Source organism: Protobothrops mucrosquamatus, unplaced genomic scaffold (genome assembly GCF_001527695.2).
Source record: "Protobothrops mucrosquamatus isolate PMUCROS unplaced genomic scaffold, P.Mucros_1.0 scaffold52, whole genome shotgun sequence".
In the NCBI taxonomy this organism is placed as follows: Eukaryota; Metazoa; Chordata; class Lepidosauria; order Squamata; family Viperidae; genus Protobothrops; species Protobothrops mucrosquamatus.
In genome coordinates, this window is record NW_015386433.1 from 780,638 (window position 1) to 804,548 (window position 23,911).

A 23,911-nucleotide genomic window follows, 5' to 3' on the forward strand; every position below is an offset into this window, starting at 1 on the left:
AGAAAAATATGTGCTTAGCTATTTACATAAAATAAACTTTATAACTGAATTCTTAATTTCCCTAAATGAGACCCAATTCAGCTGTAAGTCAAATCTGAAACCACAGAACAAGACTACATTACAGATCTGTGTGCACCACTAATCAACTTCAATTCCCTCTTCCCAATTTAATTATAAAACATTGGCGGAACAGTTAAATATGTACCGAGTGACCTTTTGCCTCAACCTGTCTGAAGCATTTACAAGGCTTCTGGCTCGGAAGTGATTTGTACAATCACTTTCATTTTATAGACAGTTGGACCATCCAACAACATTACTATCAGAAGCGCTCATGACCTCAGCTTTTACAACAAGCTGCTGTTTGTGCAAAAACACTTCTAAGGAGTTCCAGTAATTAGATGGGACACATACAATGCATCATACATAAAATGTATGGGGTAAGGTTTGATTGTGTGGTTGTGGACTTAATTATGATTCTTTTTACCCCTCCCCAATAAATGTTCTGTATTTAACTATAACATACATTTGATCATCATTTTGATTCATGGTTTCGTCATTTTCCTATTTTCTTATTGTGCAGCAAATGATTTGGGAATAGAAGTTTAAGGGCTCTATGTCTCTTCTATACAGAACATTTTTTCAGTTGGTCTAAATTAGATCTTTTTGACTGGTTGATTATTTAATGTATGTCCACTAGAACCATTTTTTAAATCTCTTGACTACCATTTGATGGTTGTCCATATATTTATGTATTTATATATGCAGCCATTGGGAAACTACTGTTGAAGAACTGGCATTTGAAAAAGAATTTAACTATGGGGATTGGTGCAGCAGCTATAAATTCCCTAAGAATATTATGTTGGAGAAGTAATAAGGAATCCAACTTCTACAATTACATTAAGAACAAAATTCTCTGCAATGGTCAAGAAGGCTGTCTGGATTTGCTTATAATTATAACAGTATGCTAGACAGTTGTTACAAGAAGTAGCCAAAATGCAATGTATGAAGAAATATCAGAGAGTAGACTACAATTTTCACTGTCAATGCAGAAAATAAATAAAGAGTAAAAAGGACATCTCATAAGAGCTTCCTGAGTCTCCCTTCCTGTATCTGAAGCCTGGGTAGCCTGAATAAGCTGCCAAGCCTTTTCTATAGTGGCCCACATATTGTGAAAATAGCTTCTTTAAAGCATAAAATAGCACTCTCCATTCTGTTTGAATTATAATGGAATAAGAGCCTATTTGGTGTAGAGGTTGAGGTGCTAGCTTAGAAACCAGGAGACAACCATCAAACTACCATGACATCAGCATAAATGCTTCATTTACAGCAAAGATAAACTATAGTGATCATCCATAGCTTGTTCATAGTTTAGATTAATGTCTATCCAGTTTTCATTTCTTGAAAACAGAAAATCTATTAATGTTAAATTTTAGAACATGAACAATCAATGTATGTCTAATTTATACTAATTTCTAATTCACAGTTATTGATTGAAGATTAAGAAGTTGAAGATTAAGAAGAAGAAGAACAATATATCCATGGTCCAAAGGTCCACATCGCAACTAGGTAGTTGTTTTAGGTTTTCTTCAACACATTGTCATTTCAGACCTTCAGTACTAATCCTCATAGTAACGCTATTCTAATCTCATGGACAATTTCAATAGAATAGACAATAGAACTATCTAATGCTGTATGCAAGGCATGATATATGGTTATCATGCAATGGGTGGGAACCCTAATCAATGAATGACAAACCACAGGATCTAACTAGACAACTTACCATCGCTGCTGATGCAGACTACTTGAGGCACTTGTGTACCAGGTCCACAATCTTTCTCATTGTCTGGAATACACTCATCCAGGCTCACTATTTTCCATTCATAGCAAGAAGGCTCTTCACACGGGATCGCTTCAATCAAATGGGGACAGTTGCCAGTGCCTCCTGTGGGTTCATTTTTGATGCGACGTTTTCTTAATTTAAAACCTTAAGTTTCCAAAATAAGGAACAATTATTTGGTTTTACATATAAAACAAAAGCATTAATTTTATCCACTTTAAATTCCATAACCTACAAATAGCTATTGTAAGTTATTTCTTATAATTGCATGATATCATACAACTAGGAAGGTAATCATGTCACTCTTTATCCCCCCAAATCCCAATAATATATCAATCACAGAGGACACCGATGTTTCCTTATTATTGCCCAAGGGACAAGCAGTAAATCAATCACTGTAGCTTCACTTCTTTTACTCTCACAACAGCCCTGTGGACAAAGCTAAAATGAGAGAAAATGCCATTTGATAACCCAATGAGCATCAAGGTTAAATGAAGATCTGTTCCTTTTGTCTTCCTGGGTTTAATCCAATTTGAACTGCGATACTTCAATTATATAACCAAAGTTTAGGGATTTCCCATGTATTCAAAGCAAGCATGAATACAATTGATAATGCTCAGGTAACACGAACAACATGAAGAATGTGTTAAGAGGTGCCATGGCATGTGGGGGATGGTGCAAGTCAAGAAGCATGCATGGCAGTTGCATAGATGTTTGAGAGATGCTGCTCTGATCGAGGATAGCACATGGGGTGGGGGGCAGTGGAAAGAGTCTGACAGGGTGCCTGGAGTTGCTTGGGAGTGTGAAGAGATGCTGCATGGCTCAAGGTGAGTGTGCATTAGTTTGTATGAAGTACTGTATAGGTCAGAGAAGGTGCCTGAGGAGGCAGTACAGGTCAGGGAATGTGAAGGAGAGTAGCATGGACTGGAGAAGGTATGCAGGTACGCACACACTGAGACTGGGGGAGAAAGTGAGGGATTGTGAGACTGACTGGAAAACTGTCATGGAACATTGAAAATGAAGATCATGTGATGCCAGCAATACCTCAGCAGTACAACAGCAGCAGCAGTCGCCAGTAGTGTGAAGCAGTAGAACTTCCCCAAATTTCAGTCCCTTGGGCTTCATTGATCTCAAATTTCAGGCACATTCTGTTAAGTTAGCCCAGTTGAGCTAGGTTTGGTTCAAAAATTGTTGCCCTATAATACCCTGTTTAACCCAATTAAGGATCATGACAACAAGAGTTTTAGTAGTAACTAGATTTTCTGAGGGAAGAATATTTGTTGCGGGATAAAAGAATAAATTGAGTCTGAAAAGCACAAAAACCAACATTAAAGTTGGTTTGAAAGATGAAAAGGGAAAGAAGAGAATGCCAACTTGTAAGAGAAGAATATTTTGAAAACCTCAAAAATGTAGAGCTATAACACTGATAGAGAATGGAAAGAAAGAGGATTAAGAATGATAAATACTGAAGGAGGATGCAAAGGGATTTATAGAGATTATAATACTTTACAAGCAGCAGTAAATGAAAATAATAATAATAATAATAATGAGAGCAGAATAATTCTCAACTACCTAACAGGGCAGTTCAAAGACTCAAGAGGAAGGACAATTCTGTAATACCTCTCTCTATATCGCTATGTAAAAATTCACAGACTTGCCTTTCTAAAGTTAGTATTTAAAACAATTTGATCTCTCTAGAGGAAGAGTGAGGGAAGGTCTGGATCTGCCATCCCATAATTATTCTTATTAGAATAACTGTCACAAAAGTACTAATGAAATATTTATACTGATTTGCTTGCTTATATTTTTCTCAATTAGGGCTCTGTCCTTTTGTCCTTGGGAGGTATTACAGAAAGTCTAGATTTCCTCTTCCAAAATCAGAAAGAACGAGCTCTAGTTCCAGAGAGAAACGTAAGTAATTATTACTGCTTAGAGCTAGGAATTAGTATCCTTTCAATGTTACAATTCACCAGGATTAGTTGCATCAAACTACGGAATGTGACATTTCTTTATTAGCAGATCTTCGTAGACAAATATGAAAATACTGTTTGGGTAATGTAGAATACAACTCATAGAGATATATAATCTATCAAAATAAATGGAAAGGGAAACTGTAAAAACCATGAGTTATAAAAAGATCCAGAAAAGAAATCATAAGAAATTATGGATCCGTTAAGCTGCTTCAACTAAGTATGCAGCAAAAATAACGGAACTTGCTTAAAAAAATCTACATACCCTTTTTGGCTTGCTGGTCCTCACAGTTTTCAAAGGTACAAAGCCCCCATGCTGACCAAGCTGATACCTCACACTCTATAGGACATGGGATGTGGCACAGTTGGGTAGTGCTGGGAATAGGGCCTGTGCACAGTTTCCAATCCACAGGTTTAGAAGCTGTAAAAGAGAAGACAAAACATGAAGGTTTTGTTTGTTAACATAAAGATAGCTTTGCTAAAAAATAAAAAAAATCCCCAAAAAGTCAAGAAAGCGATAACGTCTGTCTTTAATCTCTTGTAATTGAAACACAGCCAATGAATTCTTTTAGGCTAAATTTTTGTGGGAAGTTCAGAAATATCTAGAAAACCTAAAGATTTTGGTGAGGTGCCATTTTTTAATAATGTGGATGGTGGAGTGGGCATTCTAAGGAGACAATGAGAGTCATGGATCTGGAAATTGCAACCAGTGACAAATGCCACCTCCAGGATGCTATTTGGATTTCACCTTATACGTCTAGATTACCACCTTGCCACTAAGACTTATTATTGATTGATTGACCGATTCCTAAACAATTTAGGAATCGGTTGCCTAAAAAAAACTAATCAAATTTATCGAACCTGCTCTCTGCTCTTTAGCCTGTAGATGCTGTATGGTGGCCACATGAAGACAAACCTTCTCTAAAGCAGTAACTGTCCCTCTAAAATGATCCCCTCTCTGTATAGGTCAAGCTCCAGTGTTGATATACATAAAATAACTTTTTAGTTTTTCTTTTATGTCATGTTGACATAAACCCAGAAGAAGCCAAATCATTATATTTACCTTTTTTCAACTGCTAATATTCCAGTTTTTACTCATTTAATTCCCATTTTTTGTTCTTATTTCACTCTAAGTATGTTAAACTATTTCAAGTATTTTAAATAAATGCTACAAATTTTAACACCTAAAATAGTAAAAGCCACTAAATTATTATATGCCTACCAGCAATTTTCCATTCTAATGCTTTCTATAACAGCCTTCTAGCAATATATTTAATTTTTAATATTAAAATTCCTTGTCTGTGCATATCGGATCATTAATGCCGAAGTGTAATTATATGCATGTTTAATATTTGTATGAATAACATTAATTCTTTAAACTGAAAACTCAGGTATTCCAGAAGCAGAGAAATTCTTTCATAAACCTGTGATTATAACCCAAAAGTCTACTCACCTACAGAGAAATAAGTCCTAAAAGATGTTTGATTGGACCTTCAGGGTGAATTACGTACCTGTTATTTCAAAAGTGATGGATAGAAGTGGAGCAGCACTAGTCTTTGATGTTCTCTGGGATTGATTTTCTGAAAAAAATGTGGACAAAGACTTCCACAAATACCAGAGAAGGATGGGGTAGACGTAGATACAAATATGCTGCATTTGACCCATAGCTTATACCAGAGCTATGACATTCTCGGTGGAATAATAGGACACACTTACTGTTTTGCTGCCAGATCCATTTTAGGCACTTTTCCCCTTCTAATAAAACATAGTGGAATCCTATTATAATTAACTCTAATGAGAGTATTCTGCTCTCTGAAGACTTGTAAATTTAATGTTTGTCTTTTTATTAGTGAATCTCTGAGGAAATAAAAGGTTCCTTTCTATAAGCAGTCAATGATTTCTTATATTTAAAAGCATATTCTGGTTCACAGAAATTAAAGGCCAAACAGGCTTTTGTTTTTCCTATTACACCCCAATGAAGATAAATCTTATTCTAACTGATGCAAACAAAGAGATCTTAAACTATGGAAATCCAGATTCCCACGTTAAAAGCAGATTGATTCCTACAAACACATTTCTCCCAGTGAAGGGTTTGATTGGTTGTTGTTGTAGTTGTGTTTGCAAATATTCTACACTATCCCATTACCTTTGTGTAGAAATTGTAAGCAAAAAGTATAATATTTTGACTTCAATCAGGATAGGTATTAGAATGAAAGTTAGCTACCTAGTCTTTTAGACATTCTTCCAAGTACATTATATATTGAATTATATGAAATGGGTTGGACTGTGGGCTTTTAAGCAAGATATATATCATAAAATAATCAGAACACCAGGATAATACTGGTGTTCGGATAAAACACCAGTATTATCCGGATTATTTTATGGTATGGATTTACCCAGGATTCACATTTTTAGCATAATTAGATATATATAATTATATATATATAATTTAGCATAATTATATATATACACACACACACACACACACACACACACACACACACATCTTATAACACATCTTATATAATCTGAGTGTTTTAGATAATCCTAAGCTGTAAACCAGGTGCATTGATTAAAATTTGCAATTTAGAAATTATTTTAAAATGTTATAGGAAAAACAAACTATGATGTGATACTATATGATTTCTCCTCCTACTCAGATCACAATCTACATTCCTACACTTTTCCCAATATATTAGGACTGCATCCTCCATGAATTTTAGGATTTCTGTTGTTATTATTCTAAGACATTTGAATGTATCACACTTGCGGAGGCTGCCTTTTTTTATAAGTACAATCTCCCACAATATTCTCTTATGTAATTCCTCACAAAATTAAATGGGGATCATTTACTGAGTTACAATGTGTTTTTGCAATTTGTGTGTATGTCTGTATCTATGTAACTAAGCCCAAACTCTCATAGATCCAGGTGAATGCCTGGGTAGGACTAAAGAATAGTTCTAATACATGCAAAAACTGATAGAACTGAAAATTTTAGTTTGGGCAACCAAACAAAATCTACCACTGCACATGAGGAGACCAGACAGGTTGCAGTTAAAGAGTATGACTTTCCTCCCACCTATTTCTTGAATTCATGGCAGCCTGCAGGGTGTGGTGAAAAAAGATGGCAGGCCATAAGGCTGCTATCAAAAATTTAACTTTATTTTATGTGTGACGCATTTAAAAAATGGCATGGGTATCATCTTAACTTTTTTGACCATGCTGTACAGACACCCCTAGTGGCAGGCAAATGAAATATGTGAACCATAATTTTTCTGATTCCTAGCTAACATTAACCATGGTGCTACAGGTTTTCGTAATGTCAAAGATCAAAAATATATTTTAGAAATGAAATATAGTTTTAAAAGAATGATAAAAATCTACCTTAGGAAATTTAGCTTCCATAATAATGAAATATTCATACCTTTCTTTTCCTTCAGTGTATTTAAATAGGAGAGAAGATTTTCATTCGCTTGCACACAATACACCTCCCGGGTCTGAATCCCACCTCCACAAAGAGATGTTTGATTTCCCCGCCGCTTATCCTGTTGGCTGAGTAAAGGGTCAATGCGACATTCTGTCCATTCTGTGGTTCTCCAGCCATATCTAAACAACAACAACAACAACAATATATATAGATAAAAAATAGATAAATGCACAATGAAATTGCATGAAGAATCATTACAGAAAGATGGTTCCTAACGTTACTGATCAAATGGCTCCGCCTTTTCACTTCACAATTGTTATTACTTACTCATAAGGAAAAAGATGGAAGACTAAGAAAACATTGGAAGTTACAAATGAAAGGGAAACTGTATGATAATACTCTCATTTAGAAACATTTTTCAATATAGTAAGCAACAATAATTATTTTTTGTTTTAATTATTAGAACTGAATTTGCAGTTAGTTACAACAGGTTGTCACATTATGTAAAATTAATCAAACTGATTAATTAAACTTCAGATCCTATTGAAATGACTTGAACATATTTGGAAGCCATAGATTGGTGGTATTATTTTGGCCTCATATACTTTCAGTCTGGGTAATTGTATAAAAATGTTACTATGGCAGCTTCAGTTCAGACCTTCTTTTTAGGGATTGAATTTGGGACCTGCATAAACTGGTGATATGACAAGCAATTCTGAAATATTTGAGGATCTGAACCTGTTCAATACCATTTGTATTTACAAGTTGTTAAATTATAATTAATTAACATAAAATTAATAAAAGTGAATAATTATTTAAATTGAATGCAGATCCTATTGAAATGGCTTAGGTAACTGAGTCAAGAAAAATCCCAGCGATTTAAAATAGGAATTATGTCAAAGAGCATTACAATCTTCTGCTAAATTTCCTGATGCTCATTTATTAGTAGGATTTAATTATGAGTGATCTTACATAAGATACATTATTTGGTCTAAGCCTAAGAAAATATTAAAAATATGAGGTTTAGTCCAAATCAGATAATTGTTCACCGAATAAAATATTATTATCTACAACTACTACTACAAATTTCCGCTTGAAAGGAAAAAACATTCTGGATCTGTACAGCTGAAATCATAATTTGAAATTAAAGAATGGTACCAAATATAAAATAATGTTCAAGATACCTATGCTTTTAAAATGTTAATGGTTGAAGGAAAAATATTTTTAAACCTCAATTTCCTTTTGATAAGTGACCTATGTACTAGGGTTGTTGTTTTTTTTTACAATTTGTGCATGTCTACATTTTTAAAACAAAATACAAAACAAATGGAACCATCCTCTATTTCTCTTTGTTGAAATGTATGTTTCTCTGTGTGTAACCTATTTACAATTTTTTCTTTGTCAAGATGATAACCAATTCTGCAGAAGGCTCCTACTGAGCCCAGCAGTGCTGATGAATGATGTGTGAGCTTCTGATCAGCCAGTGCACAAGATTTCCAGTAAGTTAAATCTCAATCATCCTTGTGAACTAAAGAAATGCCACAAAATGCTCTACTGAAAGAATACTTTAAGGAAATATCAAGGGAACATTTCCTCAGGCCACAATTTTGTCTCCAAAAGGTCAAAAATGATAATTTTATCCCTAAGCAAATTCTGTATTATAAATATGTGATAAATATTCTGTATTAGACATCAGTGAAGGAAACGGGAAATTATTTTCTTGCAAACGGTACCTGAATCAAAACCTGGTGCAAATTATTCTGGTACTATGGAAGCTATAACAGCACCATTCCTTCCTGCATCACAGGACACCTTTAAAAACCTTCAACACTATAAGAGAAGTTCATGTCAAACTGCCGTCCTGTGGGCCAGATGTGTTATGTTGAAACTGCGCCCACCCCATTGCCGGCAATGGAAAAAAAGTTGCGATATGTCACGACACGTCACATGACATTGCGAGTTTGACATCCCTGATGTAGAATGTGCATACATATCTGTGTTAAAAGCAGAGAAATTATAGGCTCCTCCCATTATTTATTCAACAGAAATGTGGATTTGGAATTCTCACTTAATTCACTTAAGCACTCACAATGCCAGAATAACATGAACCTCAAGGTTGTATAATGCTAAAGATCTTGAGATATATCGTTACTTACGTGATACAAGCAGTCACTCCATCTCCTTGAGTTACACACTGCTCTGTTTCTTCTAGGTTTGGACACTCACTTTCACTGCCAATAGGAAATTGCTTGATTGTCCGTGTTCTTGTACGATACCCTTTCGGGGATGTCATATCAAAACATGTTTTGGAACATGGGCTCCATTCAGACCATTCTGACACTTGGCATTCCTTTGTGATCACACATGATTGGAATGTAATTGGCAACTTTTCTTGTTGACAAAAGCTGTAAAAGAACATCAGAATGTTTAAAAAAAGGATTAATTCATTAAATTCCTAATTATATCCCTTAACCCTTAACCAAATTTGCATTCTTAGTACAATAGCTATACCTTCAGAGAAAGGTAGGTTTCTTTACAAAACCAATTTCTACATGCCTTTTATTATCCTCAAAACTGATTGGTTGGTTAATAACACATTTGAAGAATTATTTTACTAATTCCTGTGATTGTATATTCTAATATACTCCTGAGGATTGGAAAAGGCCTGATGTAGTTCCCATCTTCAAAAAAGGGGGGGAAATGGACCTAAGACACTACAGATCAATCAGTTTAACATCAATACCTGGGAAGATCCTAGAAAAGAAAAATAAAAAACAGATCTGTGAACAACTAGAAGCAAACAAAGCTATAACTAGTAGCCAGCATGGGTTTGTTAAAAACAGATCATGCCAAACCAATCTTATTTCATTCTTCAACAAAGTGACTAAACCAATAGACCAGCGAAGTACTGTGGACATAGTATATTTAGACTTCAGTAAGGCATTTGATAAAGTAGACCACAACCTACTCCTTGGTAAGCTAGGGATAGACAACATCACCAACAGATGGATCTGTAGCTGGCTGGCAAACTGTACTCAATGAGTAGTCCTCAATGGCACTACAACCACATTGAGGGAAGTAAGCAGTGGGGTACCAGAAGGTTCCATCTTAGACCCAGTAGTCTTCAATATCTTAGGTGACTTAGATGAGGGAATTGAAAGGGAACTCATCAAATTTTCAGATGACACCAAACTGGCAGAAGTAACCAACACTCCAGAAAACAAACTCAGGATCCAAAAAGATCTTGACAAATTTGAAAAATGGGCCCTATCCAACAAGATGAGTTTCAGTATGGAGAAAAGCAAAATTTTACATTTAGGCAGGAAAAATCAAAGGTACAAATACAGATTGGGCAAGACCTGGCTTAAAAACAGTAACTGGGAGAGGGACCTTGGAGTCCTAGTGGACGATCACTTAACCATGAGCCAGCAGTATGCAGCAGCAGCCAAAAAAGCTAATACAATTCTGGATTGTATAAACAGAGGCATAGAATCAAGAATCAAGATCACGTGAAGTATTAGTACCACTTTATAAAACCCTAGTAAGACCACACCTGGAATACTGCAGCCAATTTTGGTCACCATATCCCAAAAAAGATGTTGAGAGTTTGGAAAAAAAATTCAGAGAAGAGCAACTAAGATGATCAAAGGCCTGGAAACTAAAACATATGAAGAATGGCTGCAGGACTTGGATTTGGCTAGTCTAAAGAAAAGAAGAAATAGGAGAGACATGATAGCAGTATTCCAGTATTTGAGGGGCTGTCACAAAGAAGAGGGGGTCATGTTATTTACCAAAGCACCAGAGAGCAGGACAAGAAACAATGGTTAGAAACTGATCAAAGAGAGAAGCAACCAGGAATTAAAGAGAAACTTCTTGACAGTGAGGACAATTAACCAGTGGAACAGCTTGCCTCCAGAAATTGTGGGCACTCCATCACTGGAGATTTTTTAGAAGAGGCTGGACAGTCACTTATCTGAGATGGTATAGGTCCTCCTGCTTGAGCAGGGAGCTGGATTAGAAGGCCTCCAATGTCCCTTCCAGCTCTATTCTATTCTATTCTAATTTGGTTTCAGTATCAGTTCAATGTCAATCACAAAAATGATAAAGGAACTTCCATATCATTCCATATGCTACTTTGATGAAACAAAGTGCTAAAATATGTCACAAAGCATACACTGGTGTAATTTAGTTAGTTATGCTTGCATAGGAAAGTAAAAATCCATGATCTGGTGACAGTAGCATTTTGAACTCCTGTAAATGGTAAGGTGTTTGGGTAAAATTCTCAAATTTCTAAGGGAAAAGATAATTCTACTAGATGATATGACTAGTTGGCCCTCTCATCAATATAAGAAGCAATATCAAAAACAGATGATTAAGAGGGGCTATCTGAAACAAGATTTTAAGCTTTAAATTTAAATATATTCACATGTACCCTTGGCAAAGAAAAGGCTATATATCTGAAAGCATAGTTGGTTTAATTGTTTATGATGAAAATTAAAAAGAAACAAGGATCATGGGAAGTTCTGAATATGGGACACAACATTTTTTGGAAATGACAAAGATCAACTTTGAGAAAAAAATGTACATAGGAAAAAAGAAAAGAGGCAGAGTAAAAGAAGTGAAGAAAGATAGTGAAGAAATGATGAATGAAAATATACTAGAAGATAAATTAATCTCCCAATAGAATTAATGGAAAGTGGACCTAAAAGAAAAACAGGGGGAAAGGGGGAAGAAATAATTATGTTACAGAATGCCACAGGAGTTCAGCTAATAGAAATGGGGGGGGGGAAGGATAATTGATGGAATCTTGGTCTAAGACATTGTAGATAAGAAAAAAAATCTTTAATGAATGCTGCAAAACAGTGGGAAAGATATGATATGATGATGGGCATGTGCAAGTGATATCATGAAGCAAATAATGCTATGTGGCACTGTGGGAAGTTAACCCAGAGAAGGAAATATTAAAAAGGCAGGAAAAAAATATTGTTCACCAAAAGGATTTTTAAAAGCATTTTTTTGAAAAGCAGAAACCAAACCTGGCCTCATCTCCTTGCCCAGGGCAGTAGCTGGTCTTATACATATGCAGATGTGGAACCATCAGGAAGTTTGGAGCCAGGGATCTCAAGACAAAAGAAGCTCTTAAGAGTCATTAGCCCCAACACCTGGGAAGCAGGATATGATAATGGGATTAAACCACAGATATCAAAGCCTAGAAAAACACTCAGAAATAGCCTCAAAGTTCATGCCACAGGAACAGGAAACTTCCAGGCAGGGCTAGAGGGTATAAAAAGACCATCTGCCCATGTGCTCACTCTCTTTTCTTCTCCTCTGCTGCTTATCTGTCTTCTGCAATAAACTGTAACCTTCTTCCCAAAGCAGTCGCCATGTTTGCTTATTTATTCCCGGCTTGGATGAACCAGGATGAAGACTTACTTCTAACAGCACATAGCTAAAACTAGAGGTACTATATGAGTAAACATTTGCTGATAAAATGTTCACCAAAGAAGGAAAATTGAGAAATTTTAAAATATGCAAATACCAGTAAAAATAGTGGAAAGTATGCATAGATTGAATATATTATGATCAATTTATTGTATAATATTTTGAATGTTGTATGTTGCAAGATGGGTGTTTATATAATGGAGAGCTGATGAGCACTTTAATATATGGAAGTGAAAGGTGGATATGCCATGAAAAACATAAAAAAATGTGTATGGTAAAATAAGAGAAGAAAGGATCAAGCATGAACAGATGCTGAATGATTGATTGAAAACAAAAGTGAGTAACCTGAATGTAAGAAGGACATTGAAGTGGTTTGGTTATATACAGGGCTTTTTTTCTCATAGAACACCCAGAATGGAGTTCCGGCACCTTTTTTGGATGGAACCTTGTAGGGTCGGCAAGGCGGGTTGTATGATGTGTGTAAGTTCCGGCCCCTTTTTTTTTTTTTTTTTTTTTTTTTACAAAAAAAGCACTGGTTATATAAAGAGGACGAATGAGGATAAACTGAAAAACAATTAAATGAAGGAAGAATAAATAGGTCCTGATGAAGGAGAAATAATTATTGGATGGAGTTGATAAGATCCTGAAAAATAGGTAAGTTAAAGAACAAAAGACAATGTATAAAAGCAGCATATAGATGTGATAGAAGCAAGAGTGATTTGTTAGAAAGACACAAAGAGGCAAAGAGAATTGTGTTGTTGTAAATCGGATTTATACTTTTTTTCTTTTTTCTTATCTCATGCTGTTAATTTCTTTGATTTACTATTTCTCATTTCTCTTTTCTATGTTCTGCATAATGTTGCATGCCCTGAAAGGAAACAACATGGCAGGTATGTATGTGTGTAGTTAGAGGAAATCAAAAGGATAGATTATCACAGTGATTGAGGAATCTGTTCCCATTTGTTAAAAGTAACAGTGTTCATTGATTTAGATCATTCCACATTAGTCAGAACTACTGTTATTTAAATAGATAGAAGGAATCTTACTAATACTTAAAAGTGTTCCATATTTGACCTGAAGTCAGGAAAGTTTTTTTTTTTTTAATGATCTGGTACACTGCACCTGTCATTGTCTTTTTAAAGAATCCCTTTTTCTGGACTAATATAATAGCCACATGAACCCAGAAACAAATGTGTTTCATATTAAGAAGGCAATAAGGGAAGACGGAAAAAAACTTCCACATCCTTTGTGGAAATTTTGTGCATTTTCCATTCCTATTTCAGATCCTAATACAGCACACCTTTGCTTAGCAAGATAGCCTTATGAATCCAATCAATCCCAAAGGTGGTTTTTTTTTCTCAAAAGGCAACTGACTGTTTTTTCTTGGAGACATTTTGCTTCTCATCCAAAAAGCTTCTTCAGTTCAGATCCAGATCTTCAAGGAAAAACAAAGCCCAGTTGCCTTTTGAAAAAAGCACATTTGGGACAACCATGACCTAGATGACTGAGAATCTCCATAGACAATCCAGTCAATCAGTCTATTAATAACAACTATATTTTTAAGTACCAGCATCTCAATTGCTTATCTAATGACAAACTCTGCAAGTATCACTTAATGATCTAAATATATATTCATAAATGTATCTCTCAGCAGCTTGATGACTTCATCTGGACTTGGATTAGAGACCTTCAGAAATACCAAGGTTTTAGGTAGACTGGAAAATTAAAAAACACCCAGGAGACAGCAATAACAAACCACTTTTGAACTGTTGTCAAGAAAATTCTATTTATGCAATCACAGGAGTTGAGCTCTATATACATAAATATAGCTATAGACATAATAATCCTTTGGAACCTACTTCCACTATCCCACTGTACTACACATCACCAATCTTTTCTTTTTGTATAGTGCACTGCTATGTAATAATTAGGCTAGGGAATCCAAGACAACTTTAACCATTCTTGTTTGAACAATTGCTTTAATTTAAAACAAATCAGATGGAGTGTTGGATATAAGTGAACATTACATTACATTACAAAAGTTTAGTTTTCAGTCAAGAAATAAGAATATATACGATTTCGAAGACTATAAATAGAAGATAGAATCTCAATCAAAACAAGAAGCGATTGAATCTTTGTAAATAAACTTGCAATGTCAGACCATTATTTTAAAAATACTACCTTACTCTAACAGAGATGCAGGATACTACTATAAATCCCTTATCTAGAGTTTTATTAGGTTCAATATGTTCTCAAATTGTCTCTGGAATTAGCATTATACAGAAAGATGGCTGCAGTATTTTCGGTGTGAGGTCTGCTTTAGGGGAGAGTATTCAAAAAACATATGCAGCAGTGCTTCACCCAGGTAGGGAAACATTATATAAGAGAATGCAAGGCATAGCATGAGACATAGATTATTTCATGTGGTGCTGGTTGATAAGTCCTAGTTTCCTAGTGATTCTAAATACCCTACTAAAGTGTAAGACGCATAAATTAGTTTCCAGTCTGCTTTAGTGGAGCATATAATTTCATTTTTAACGTAAGAACAACATCAGACTGTATCTGTGGAGAGTGATAATTGTCCAGGAAATCTCCACCACATGGGAAAGCTGCTAAAAATGTTTCTCAGATTAAGCTGCTACAGTCCAATGCATTGGAAGGATCTAATGCTTTTGGCTAATGATAAAAATAGAATGATGCTGTTGTGCGGTAAGTTCAATCACTGATATCACCATGATGCATTTACAAAAAGATGGGGACTTGTAGTACAATAGCATAATGCTGTTTTCCCCACTTGCCCCTCTCCAAACTCTGCATAGGCCCCTGTTTTGGTGGTTTTGGTTATGATGAATACAAGCTAACCCTTTTTCAAATAACAGATCTCAGTTAGTTTTCTATTCTATAGACACCTGTGAAAGAGCCTGCACAGGGTTAGAACTAAATGATTTACTTCCAAAAGCTCAGTTTTTAAATGGTCAGCCTGACATTCATTTCCATTTAGTTTTGCTATCAGCATTAATGTTGTGTCCTGGGCCTGTTGAGGAAACTCAGCAGGCCCAGAAAGGTTGCAAATGGTCCCGGGCATTGTAAAAGCTGCCCGGGACCAGACAGAGCAGCGCCAGCCTTGTGCGCATGCGTAAGGTGCAAAAACGCTGTGTTCCTATTGGTTAGCACTATCTGGGTTCCTCACCCTATAAAAGGCCTGCGAGCCTTTTATAGGAGAAGGAGAATAAAGAGCTATTGTTTACACCATGTGTCTTCGTCAATTGCTTGCGAACCAAAAACACAACACTGGCGACGAAGGTGGGATCCTTTGCAAGCTTAAGAAATGAAGGACTTACCCAGAAAGTCCTGACGAGGGAAGACGGCGTCTGCATCAGCATCCCATTCCGCCAGTACAGCATCGCTGGGGGGTGAGCTCGGCTAAAAGACCCTTTCCCAAACATCAGCTTGCAGAGGAAGCAATTGGTGAAGGTCGTAAAATTTACGATGTCGAAGATTGGCCGCTTAACTGATTTTGATGTCTCCCACCCAGAGAGATGGAATTCCTACGTAGCACGGGTGGAGAATTACTTTAGAGTAAATCAGATAAGAGAAGACGGCCTGAAGGTAGCAATTCTTTTGTGTGCCTGTGGACAAGAAGCTTTTGACATCGCAGAAAATCTGGTGGCCCCTGCACCTCTCGAGTCAGTAAAATATGCTGATCTGAAAAAGATGCTGAAGGAACACTTCCAGGTGAAGTTATCCATCATTGCTTGGAGGCACGCGTTCGAGCAGAGAGACCAGAGGCCGGGTGAATCTGCTGCGGACTTTATTGCTGCCTTAAGGCAAGCAGTCAGGCCTTGTGAGTTCAAGGATCTGGAAGAGAGGCTGCGAGATCGCTTCGTTTGCGGCTTAAGGAGCAGAGACTTACAACAGAAGATCTTTGCAAAAGATGTTTCCTTCCAAGATGCCTTACGAGAGGTGGCAGCTGAGGAAGCAGCTGGCGGGGCTGTGAAGGCCTTGCGGCTCGCCAGGAACCCTCCGGACACAGCAACCGTCCATCAAGAGGACGCTCGAGAAGGATCAGAAGCGGATCCTGAAGAGGAGGTGGACAGACTTCACCAGCCAGCTGAGAGGAGGCAGAAGGGGCATCCGGACAAGGCCCCAGCAGCTCTTCAATGCTTCGGGTGCGGAGGACGCCACAAGCGAGCTGATTGCAGGTTCCGCTCCGCCATTTGCCGGGCGTGTGGCAGGCAAGGCCACATTGCATCCGTCTGTTTGGGTCGCCAGAAGGTCCAACCTCGAGAAGAATTGCTTCGGTATCAGGGGCCCCAGCCAACACAGGGTGGGTTTCTGCGCATCGCGCAGGAGCATTCTAAGAACAGGGACACACAAGCCCCTTAAGAAGAAACTTTCCATTAACGTAAGGTTGCAAGGGGTTCCCTTATTAATGGAGTTGGACACTGGGTCCGCTCTCTCAATTATTTCAATTAACACATTCAAAAGGATTTGTAGTAGTAGTGGCCTTTGAGTTAAACTCAGGTCAGCGAATCTAATACTTACAGATTTTCAGAATTCTATGGTGTGTGCTAAGGGGGAGGCCACCCTTAATGTGCAGCATAAGGATTTTGAAGGTCTCCTAGATGTGGTGGTAGTTAGGGGTGAACGTACGAGTCTTATTGGACTCGATTGGTTCGAGGCTCTGGGAATCCAGGTAACTGGACTGCACCATTTGCAAATGTTAAGCCTTGCAGAGATCTGCAAGGAGTTTGAAGATGTGTTTAGTTCAGAGCTAGGATCATACAAGGGGCCCCCCATTGCACTACGGTTGGACCCAACTATCACGCCCATCAGGGTTAAGCCTAGAAGGGTATCTTTTGCCCTCAAAGGTAAAATAGATGCTGAGCTGGACAAATTGCTCCACCAGGGCATCTTAGAACCTATGGATTCTAGTCCATGGGAAACCCCCATAGTAACGCCTCTAAAGGCTAATGGGGAAATACGTATATGTGCAGATTACAAATGTACACTGAATAAAGCGTTGCAACAGCACGCTTATCCAGTTCCTGTTGTAAGCCGCATTCTGGCCTCCCTCAAGCCGCATTCTGGCCTCCCTCTTTGCGAAACTTGACCTGGCACAGGCCTATCAACAGCTACCTGTTGATGAGGCAGCTGCAGAGGCCCAGACTATTGTAACTCACAGGGGGGCCTTCAAGGTCAAGAGATTGCAATTTGGGGTAAATGTAGCCCCTGGCATATTCCAAAATGTCATGGAGAGCACATTTCAAGGTATTCCTGGGGTCTGCCCCTATTTTGATGACGTCCTCATTGCTGGGGAGTCATCTCAAAATCTAGCAGAGAGATTAAGGGCTGTCTTGCTTCGTTTTCGCAAAGCAGGCCTTAAGTTAAAGCAGGATAAATGTAAGATAGGAGTCACTTCAACTGACTTCTTGGGTTTCAGGATTGATGCCCAAGGCATTCACCCTGCTGAAGACAAATTGCAAGCTATTCAGCAGGCCCCAAGTCCAAAGTCCAAGAGTGAATTACAAGCCTTCTTGGGACTCTTCAATTTTTACCATGCATTTCTCCCACATAAGGCTGCTGTGGCAGAGCCGTTACATAGGCTCTTAGACAAGCAGGCTCCATGGCAGTGGACTAAAGTCCATGACAGGAGTTTCAATGAAGTTAAGGCCTTGCTCACTTCCAATGCTGTTTTAGCGCATTTCAATTAGCAACTGCCTGTTTGCATAGCATTTGATGCATCTCCTTATGGAGTGGGAGCAGTACTTAGTCATCTGAAGGCTGATGGGACACAAGTCCCTGTGGCCTATTATTCAAGGACTCTGTCATCTGCAGAGCAGAATTACGCTCAGATTGACAGAGAAGCCTTGGCAATAGTGGCTGGCATTAAGAAATTTCATGATTTCTTATATGGCCGCCACTTCACGGTCTATACAGACCACAAGCCTCTGCTGGGGTTGTTTACAACCAACAAACAGACACCTCATATCATTTCTCCTCGTATGCTGAGATGGTCCATCTTCCTGTCAGCATATGACTACACTTTAGTTCACAAACCTGGAAAAGAAATGGGCCATGCAGATGGCCTAAGCAGATTACCTCTGAAACAGGTAGAGCCAGACCCTGCTCCTGCCATTAATATTCTTTCTATTCAAGAGCCACCTGAATCTTCCTTCAATGCTAGGGACATGGCTGCAGAGACTGCCACTGATCACACACTTGCACGCGTGCTGACCTGGGTATTGTCAGGATGGCCTGACACGTCTCCAGATGTGACATTTCAAAGTTTCTGGCAAAGGAGAAACACACTGTCTACCTTTAATGGGTGCCTATTATGGGGGAGTAGAGTAGTTATTTCTGCCTCACTGAGGTCTAGGGTCTTGTCCTCACTGCATGAGGTACATCCAGGAATTGTGCGCATGAAAGCGCTTGTGCGCAGCCATCTGTGGTGGCCTGGGCTTGACAAAGCTATCGAAGCTCAGGTGCATGGGTGCCAAGTGTGCCAACAATCATAGCCTGAAATGCCTCAGGCCCCAGTACACAGGTGGGAGGAGACACACATCCCTTGGTCACAGGTACATTTAGATTATGCTGGGCCCTTTCAGGTGCAATTCTTCCTTATCCTTGTGGATAGCCACTCCAAGTGGCTAGAGGTTGTACCTGTCTCCTCCACTACTACTGCCAGGACCATCCAGGTGTTAAGAGGAATTTTTGCAACCCATGGCCTTCCAGATGTGCTTGTATCTGACAATGGTCCTCAATTTACATCTTCTGAGTTCCAGGCTTTTCTTCAGGCCAACCTGATCCAGCATGCAACGTCTGCTCCCTTTCACCCTTCCACCAACGGGCAAGTGGAGAGAATGGTGCACACCACCAAAGACGCACTCAAAAGACTGACATACGGTAGCTGGCATCACAGGTTAGCAGATTTCCTTCTTGCACATCGTACCACACCATGCACTGCCACCAGGAAGAGCTCAGCTGAACTGCGCTGGGGTCGCCGCCTCATTACTAAGTTGGATAGACTGCACCCTGACCGGGTGGCTTCACAGGTGTCACAGCCGCGGACACCTAGGAGACTTCAGGTGGGCGATCCGGTCTGGGCTAGAAACTATGGTCCTGGACATCTCTGGGTCCCTGCTGTCATCTGTAAGATCTCTGGACCTCTATCATACGAAGTGTCCCTGGGAGATGGTCGCGTGCTGAGGCTTCACATCGATCAACTGCGCTGGTGGTTGTCCCATGATGCTTCCACTCCTGCCCCCGCTCTTGTGGGGGAGGGGGGCCAGGAGCCAGATCGCACTTCAGGTCAACATCCTGAGACCCTGCCCCATTGCTCCTGGGAAGTACCGCAGGACACTAGGGATTTCCCAGCGGTGGAGTAAGGGCATTCTCACAGTTCAGCTATTGCGCCGAACAGAGAGTCATGCATATCAGCAAGAGCTCCAAACAGGAATTCACCTGAGGAGGAGTTTGCCATAGAGGTGGCTCCTGACTCTGGCACTTCGGCCACAGGGAACTGGAATGATTGGGGCACTCCTGCAACGCAGGACACATCCGAGACTGGTCGCAGGCTCGAGGGATTAAGTTCCCTGGAGCCACCCAGGGTAGTTGGGGAATCCTCAGCCAATTCAGAAGGTTGGGGAATTCCAGCTGTTCTACAGGAGCCTGGAAAGAGCTCTGGCAATTTCGCCAGTACGCCTCACCAGGGGTCACCTGCAAAACATGTGCATAAATGTCCTGGTCTAGTGAGCCCATCAGATGGGCCGGTAGGCCAGGCGCCCTTAAGTACTAGTCCTGGTCTGCCTAGCCAAGCAGGTGAGCTGACAAGCCAGGCCCCCTCCCTAACCTTGTGTAGGTCACAATGGGCTAAGGCCCCTCCTAAGCATCTAGGCAATTATGTGAGGTTCCTGTCAACACAAGGGACCTTACAAGTCTAGGTTATGGAGATGAACCTACGTTGGGAAAAGATAGACACGTGAAGCCCACATTAGAGAGTGGTTGGTTAGCCAACCCTATTAGTTATAGAAGGATGTTGTATGGAGTAGAATATTATTTTCTTTTCTTTTATTATTATTGTAAAGAAAAGTGGAATTGTGTGTGTGTTCTATCTATGGGGGAGGGGTGTTGTGTCCTGGGCCTGTTGAGGAAACTCAGCAGGCCCAGAAAGGTTGCAAATGGTGCCGGGCATTGTAAAAGCTGCCCGGGACCAGACAGAGCGGCGCCAGCCTTGTGCGCATGTGCAAGGCGCAAAAATGCTGCGTTCCTATTGGTTAGCACTGTCTGGGTTCCTCATCCTATAAAAGGCCTGTGAGCCTTTTGCTCTTTTCTTGGAGTTGGAGAAGGAGAATAAAGAGCTATTGTTTCCACCATGCGTCTTCATCAATTGTTTGCGAATCGAAAACACAACAATTAATATCTGATAAAGCAAATTAGAATGCCCTCATCTATCACATGCAACTTTGCTCAAAAAGCTAATACCATGGCTGGACTTTTAGCATATTCTGTTGGAAGAAACCTGTAGGAATGCAGGCTCCACCCCATTCTGCTGAAAAGTATGTAACTATATAAAAAGAACTTTCTGTACCTTGCTAACTCAATTTCTGCTAAGTAGCAACTGTTGTTTTAAAGTATTTCTGGGTAAAGTTCATAGAAAAGCACACTTGGAGCACCAACAACAATTTGAGTAACATAAATATTAGGTTTCAAATATATCTTTCATTTGTCTAGTGCTCCCTTGCCATTTCCCCCACCCCATTGCTGAAAACTGCCTATTTATTTTTGAGTTTATTGACATTATTTTAATTTGGCAGTTCCACATTACTCCTCTCTTTTATTCCTTGTTTGCTAAAAGTGTTAACATTTATTTTTCTCTACTTGATTTCCCTTTTGATTACAGACTGATTTTTCCATTGTTCTGGAGTGAATAACATAACTAAATTCAGTAGGGGAATGCTGCCAACATAATCTCTGGGTACATGTAGAAAAACAACTGAATGCTGAGTTGTTCTTTCCATTTCAAATTGAAAGAAAAAGACACTCCTACATGCAAAAAACAAAATAGTTCTAGGTTAAATATATAAGAGTATTTCATTTATCAGAAATGGCATATTTAATTAGTTATACTGTTTACATAAAGGGGTTGATTCTGTATTCTAAAAGCTGAGAGTTTCATATCATGCTAAAATATGGAAATTCAAGACTTTCCTTATTTCTGGTAATTAAATTTATTTAGGATCCAATCTGAGTCAGTCATCAGTACCAGAGTTAGTCTTCCAAGCTTTCGTACTTATGCTAGAGACTCTCCACAGGAAACTTCTGTGTGTGTGTGTGTGCACTGGGCTGTTCTATGCATTGTATTTATGAGGTTGTGTGTGTGTGTGTTTTTAGTTGGTAATTGGAGTGCTGTTATTATTTCCTTGTGCTGCTGTGCCCTTGGCTCCTAAGGATTTGGTAAACTGGTGGTAAAGCAGTACTCCTGTTGACTGACAAGAAGCCTGTTTCCCAGGCTTCAATCATTTCCATGGCTATTTTTGTCCCTGCTAGGCCAACAATCAGCATGAGTCTAAAAGCTTGGAAGACTAAATCTCTGGTCCCAGTGACTGACACAGATTGGATCCTGAAACATTATCTTGCCTTTATCTGTTTGGTTTTCTGTATTATTTAAACCTCTCTAAAATGATATTTTTCATTACTGTTTTTAAAATACTTTTTTTTTTAAAAAAATCTTAAGTAGAATTCACATAGAATTCATCTCAATTGTATACATATTACACAGACTTAATATTTGGGGGGAAAAACCTGCTAACTTTAGATACAAATTCCAGTTTGACCATATAAAGATCAGAAAGCAGAGATAAGTTTCCCAAGCCAAATATTTTTGAAAGACTAGCCAAACAAAGGCAGGAGCTAAAAAAATAAGATGAGTTTCATGCAGTGGCTAAAAACCATACATGTCTCACAAATTCCTGATTTCACATCTTTTATCTACCAACACTCCAATTAGCAACAAAAAAGCCATTTGTAATCAAATGACACTGCTATTAAATGACTTAATTACTGTGTATGCTTCTGCATAGCCACTTCTTTACCCCTACTAGCCCCCCAAAATATTTCTATACTACACCATATTGCAAATATTTACCAGTTGCCATTTCTCAATTATTAAGTAGTCTACCAGTGAACTAGCACCATATCCAGGTGATCACTGAAAGAACATCCTATCAGCATCATGGTCTGCCCCCATCCTTCTATACTACCTCATTACAATTATTTTCCCAGTTGGAGAGAAGAGGAAAACTGTTCAAAAGCATAATGAAAAAGGCACTACGTGATATTGATTTCAGCAAGGTAGAAAGGAGCCAATGAGTTGGGAGGTGAGACAGAGCAAGAAAACTCTCTGCCTTGCAGCTCCATCTTTACAGATTCTTGTTATGCCGCAGCTGAGCCACAATTTTAGCAGAAGAGCTCCTAAATAGCTGCATTATCAGGAATACACAAGGGCACATATAAAGAGGCCCTTAGTCCCAAGACACATATATTTAAAACACGTGGATAATAAAAATGTTGCAGCAGAAGATGTGTACATTCTCAAGGACTATATAAATCTTCAAAAGATACATGAACATGTATGAGAGATTATGGAGATAATACGTAATTAGGAATCCTGCCCTGAAAACAATCTTATAGATATTTTTTTGCATGCATATGCTAATACAAGACACAATATAATTACGAGCTTCTTTCCTCAGATCCAATTTTCAAAATGGGAATAAAAATAGCAGGTTTTTGTCTTAACACTGTAATTTCTATGATATAAACTTTGGGTAGGGATGAGCTATGCCTTTTGAGTGTCTTGATTGGATTAATATAGTCCTTAAACCAGTGCTTATCAAATCACTAAGTCAAAAAGAATTACTTTAAGCTGTGAATATAATTTCTTTGACACTTAGTCCTGACAATGTTGCTTCATCTTCAGAAATGGATGAATCAAATTGTTTTTTGCAATGATTAGCTATTAGTTCACCTTCACCAGTATTATCTATTCTAACTGGCAGAAGCTCTCTAGAATCCCCTGACTGCTTCCTGAGATCAATTATCTTGTCTATATGAGATGAAAGTTATGATCATATTCATGAGCAGATTATAGTCATGTTCCAACCCTATTCACATTTTGCAATGACCCACTTAAATCAATGAAACTTAAGTCATAAAATAGGTTAGGCAAGAGGA

The 23,911-nt window shown here is 38.5% G+C and overlaps 1 protein-coding gene across 1 annotated transcript in view; it reads right to left on the reverse strand.

The window, feature by feature from the left end:
* The window catches only part of THSD7A (thrombospondin type 1 domain containing 7A), a 208,973-nt gene that overhangs the window by 98,630 nt on the left and 86,432 nt on the right, over positions 1–23,911 (reverse strand). The window contains exons 3-7 of the mRNA XM_015811827.1: positions 9,391–9,639; positions 7,232–7,413; positions 5,319–5,387; positions 4,073–4,228; positions 1,781–1,984 (exon numbers count right to left, since the gene is read on the reverse strand). Of these exons, the coding sequence (XP_015667313.1) occupies positions 1,781–1,984; positions 4,073–4,228; positions 5,319–5,387; positions 7,232–7,413; positions 9,391–9,639 (860 nt within the window). The remainder of the gene's footprint in view (positions 1–1,780; positions 1,985–4,072; positions 4,229–5,318; positions 5,388–7,231; positions 7,414–9,390; positions 9,640–23,911) is intronic.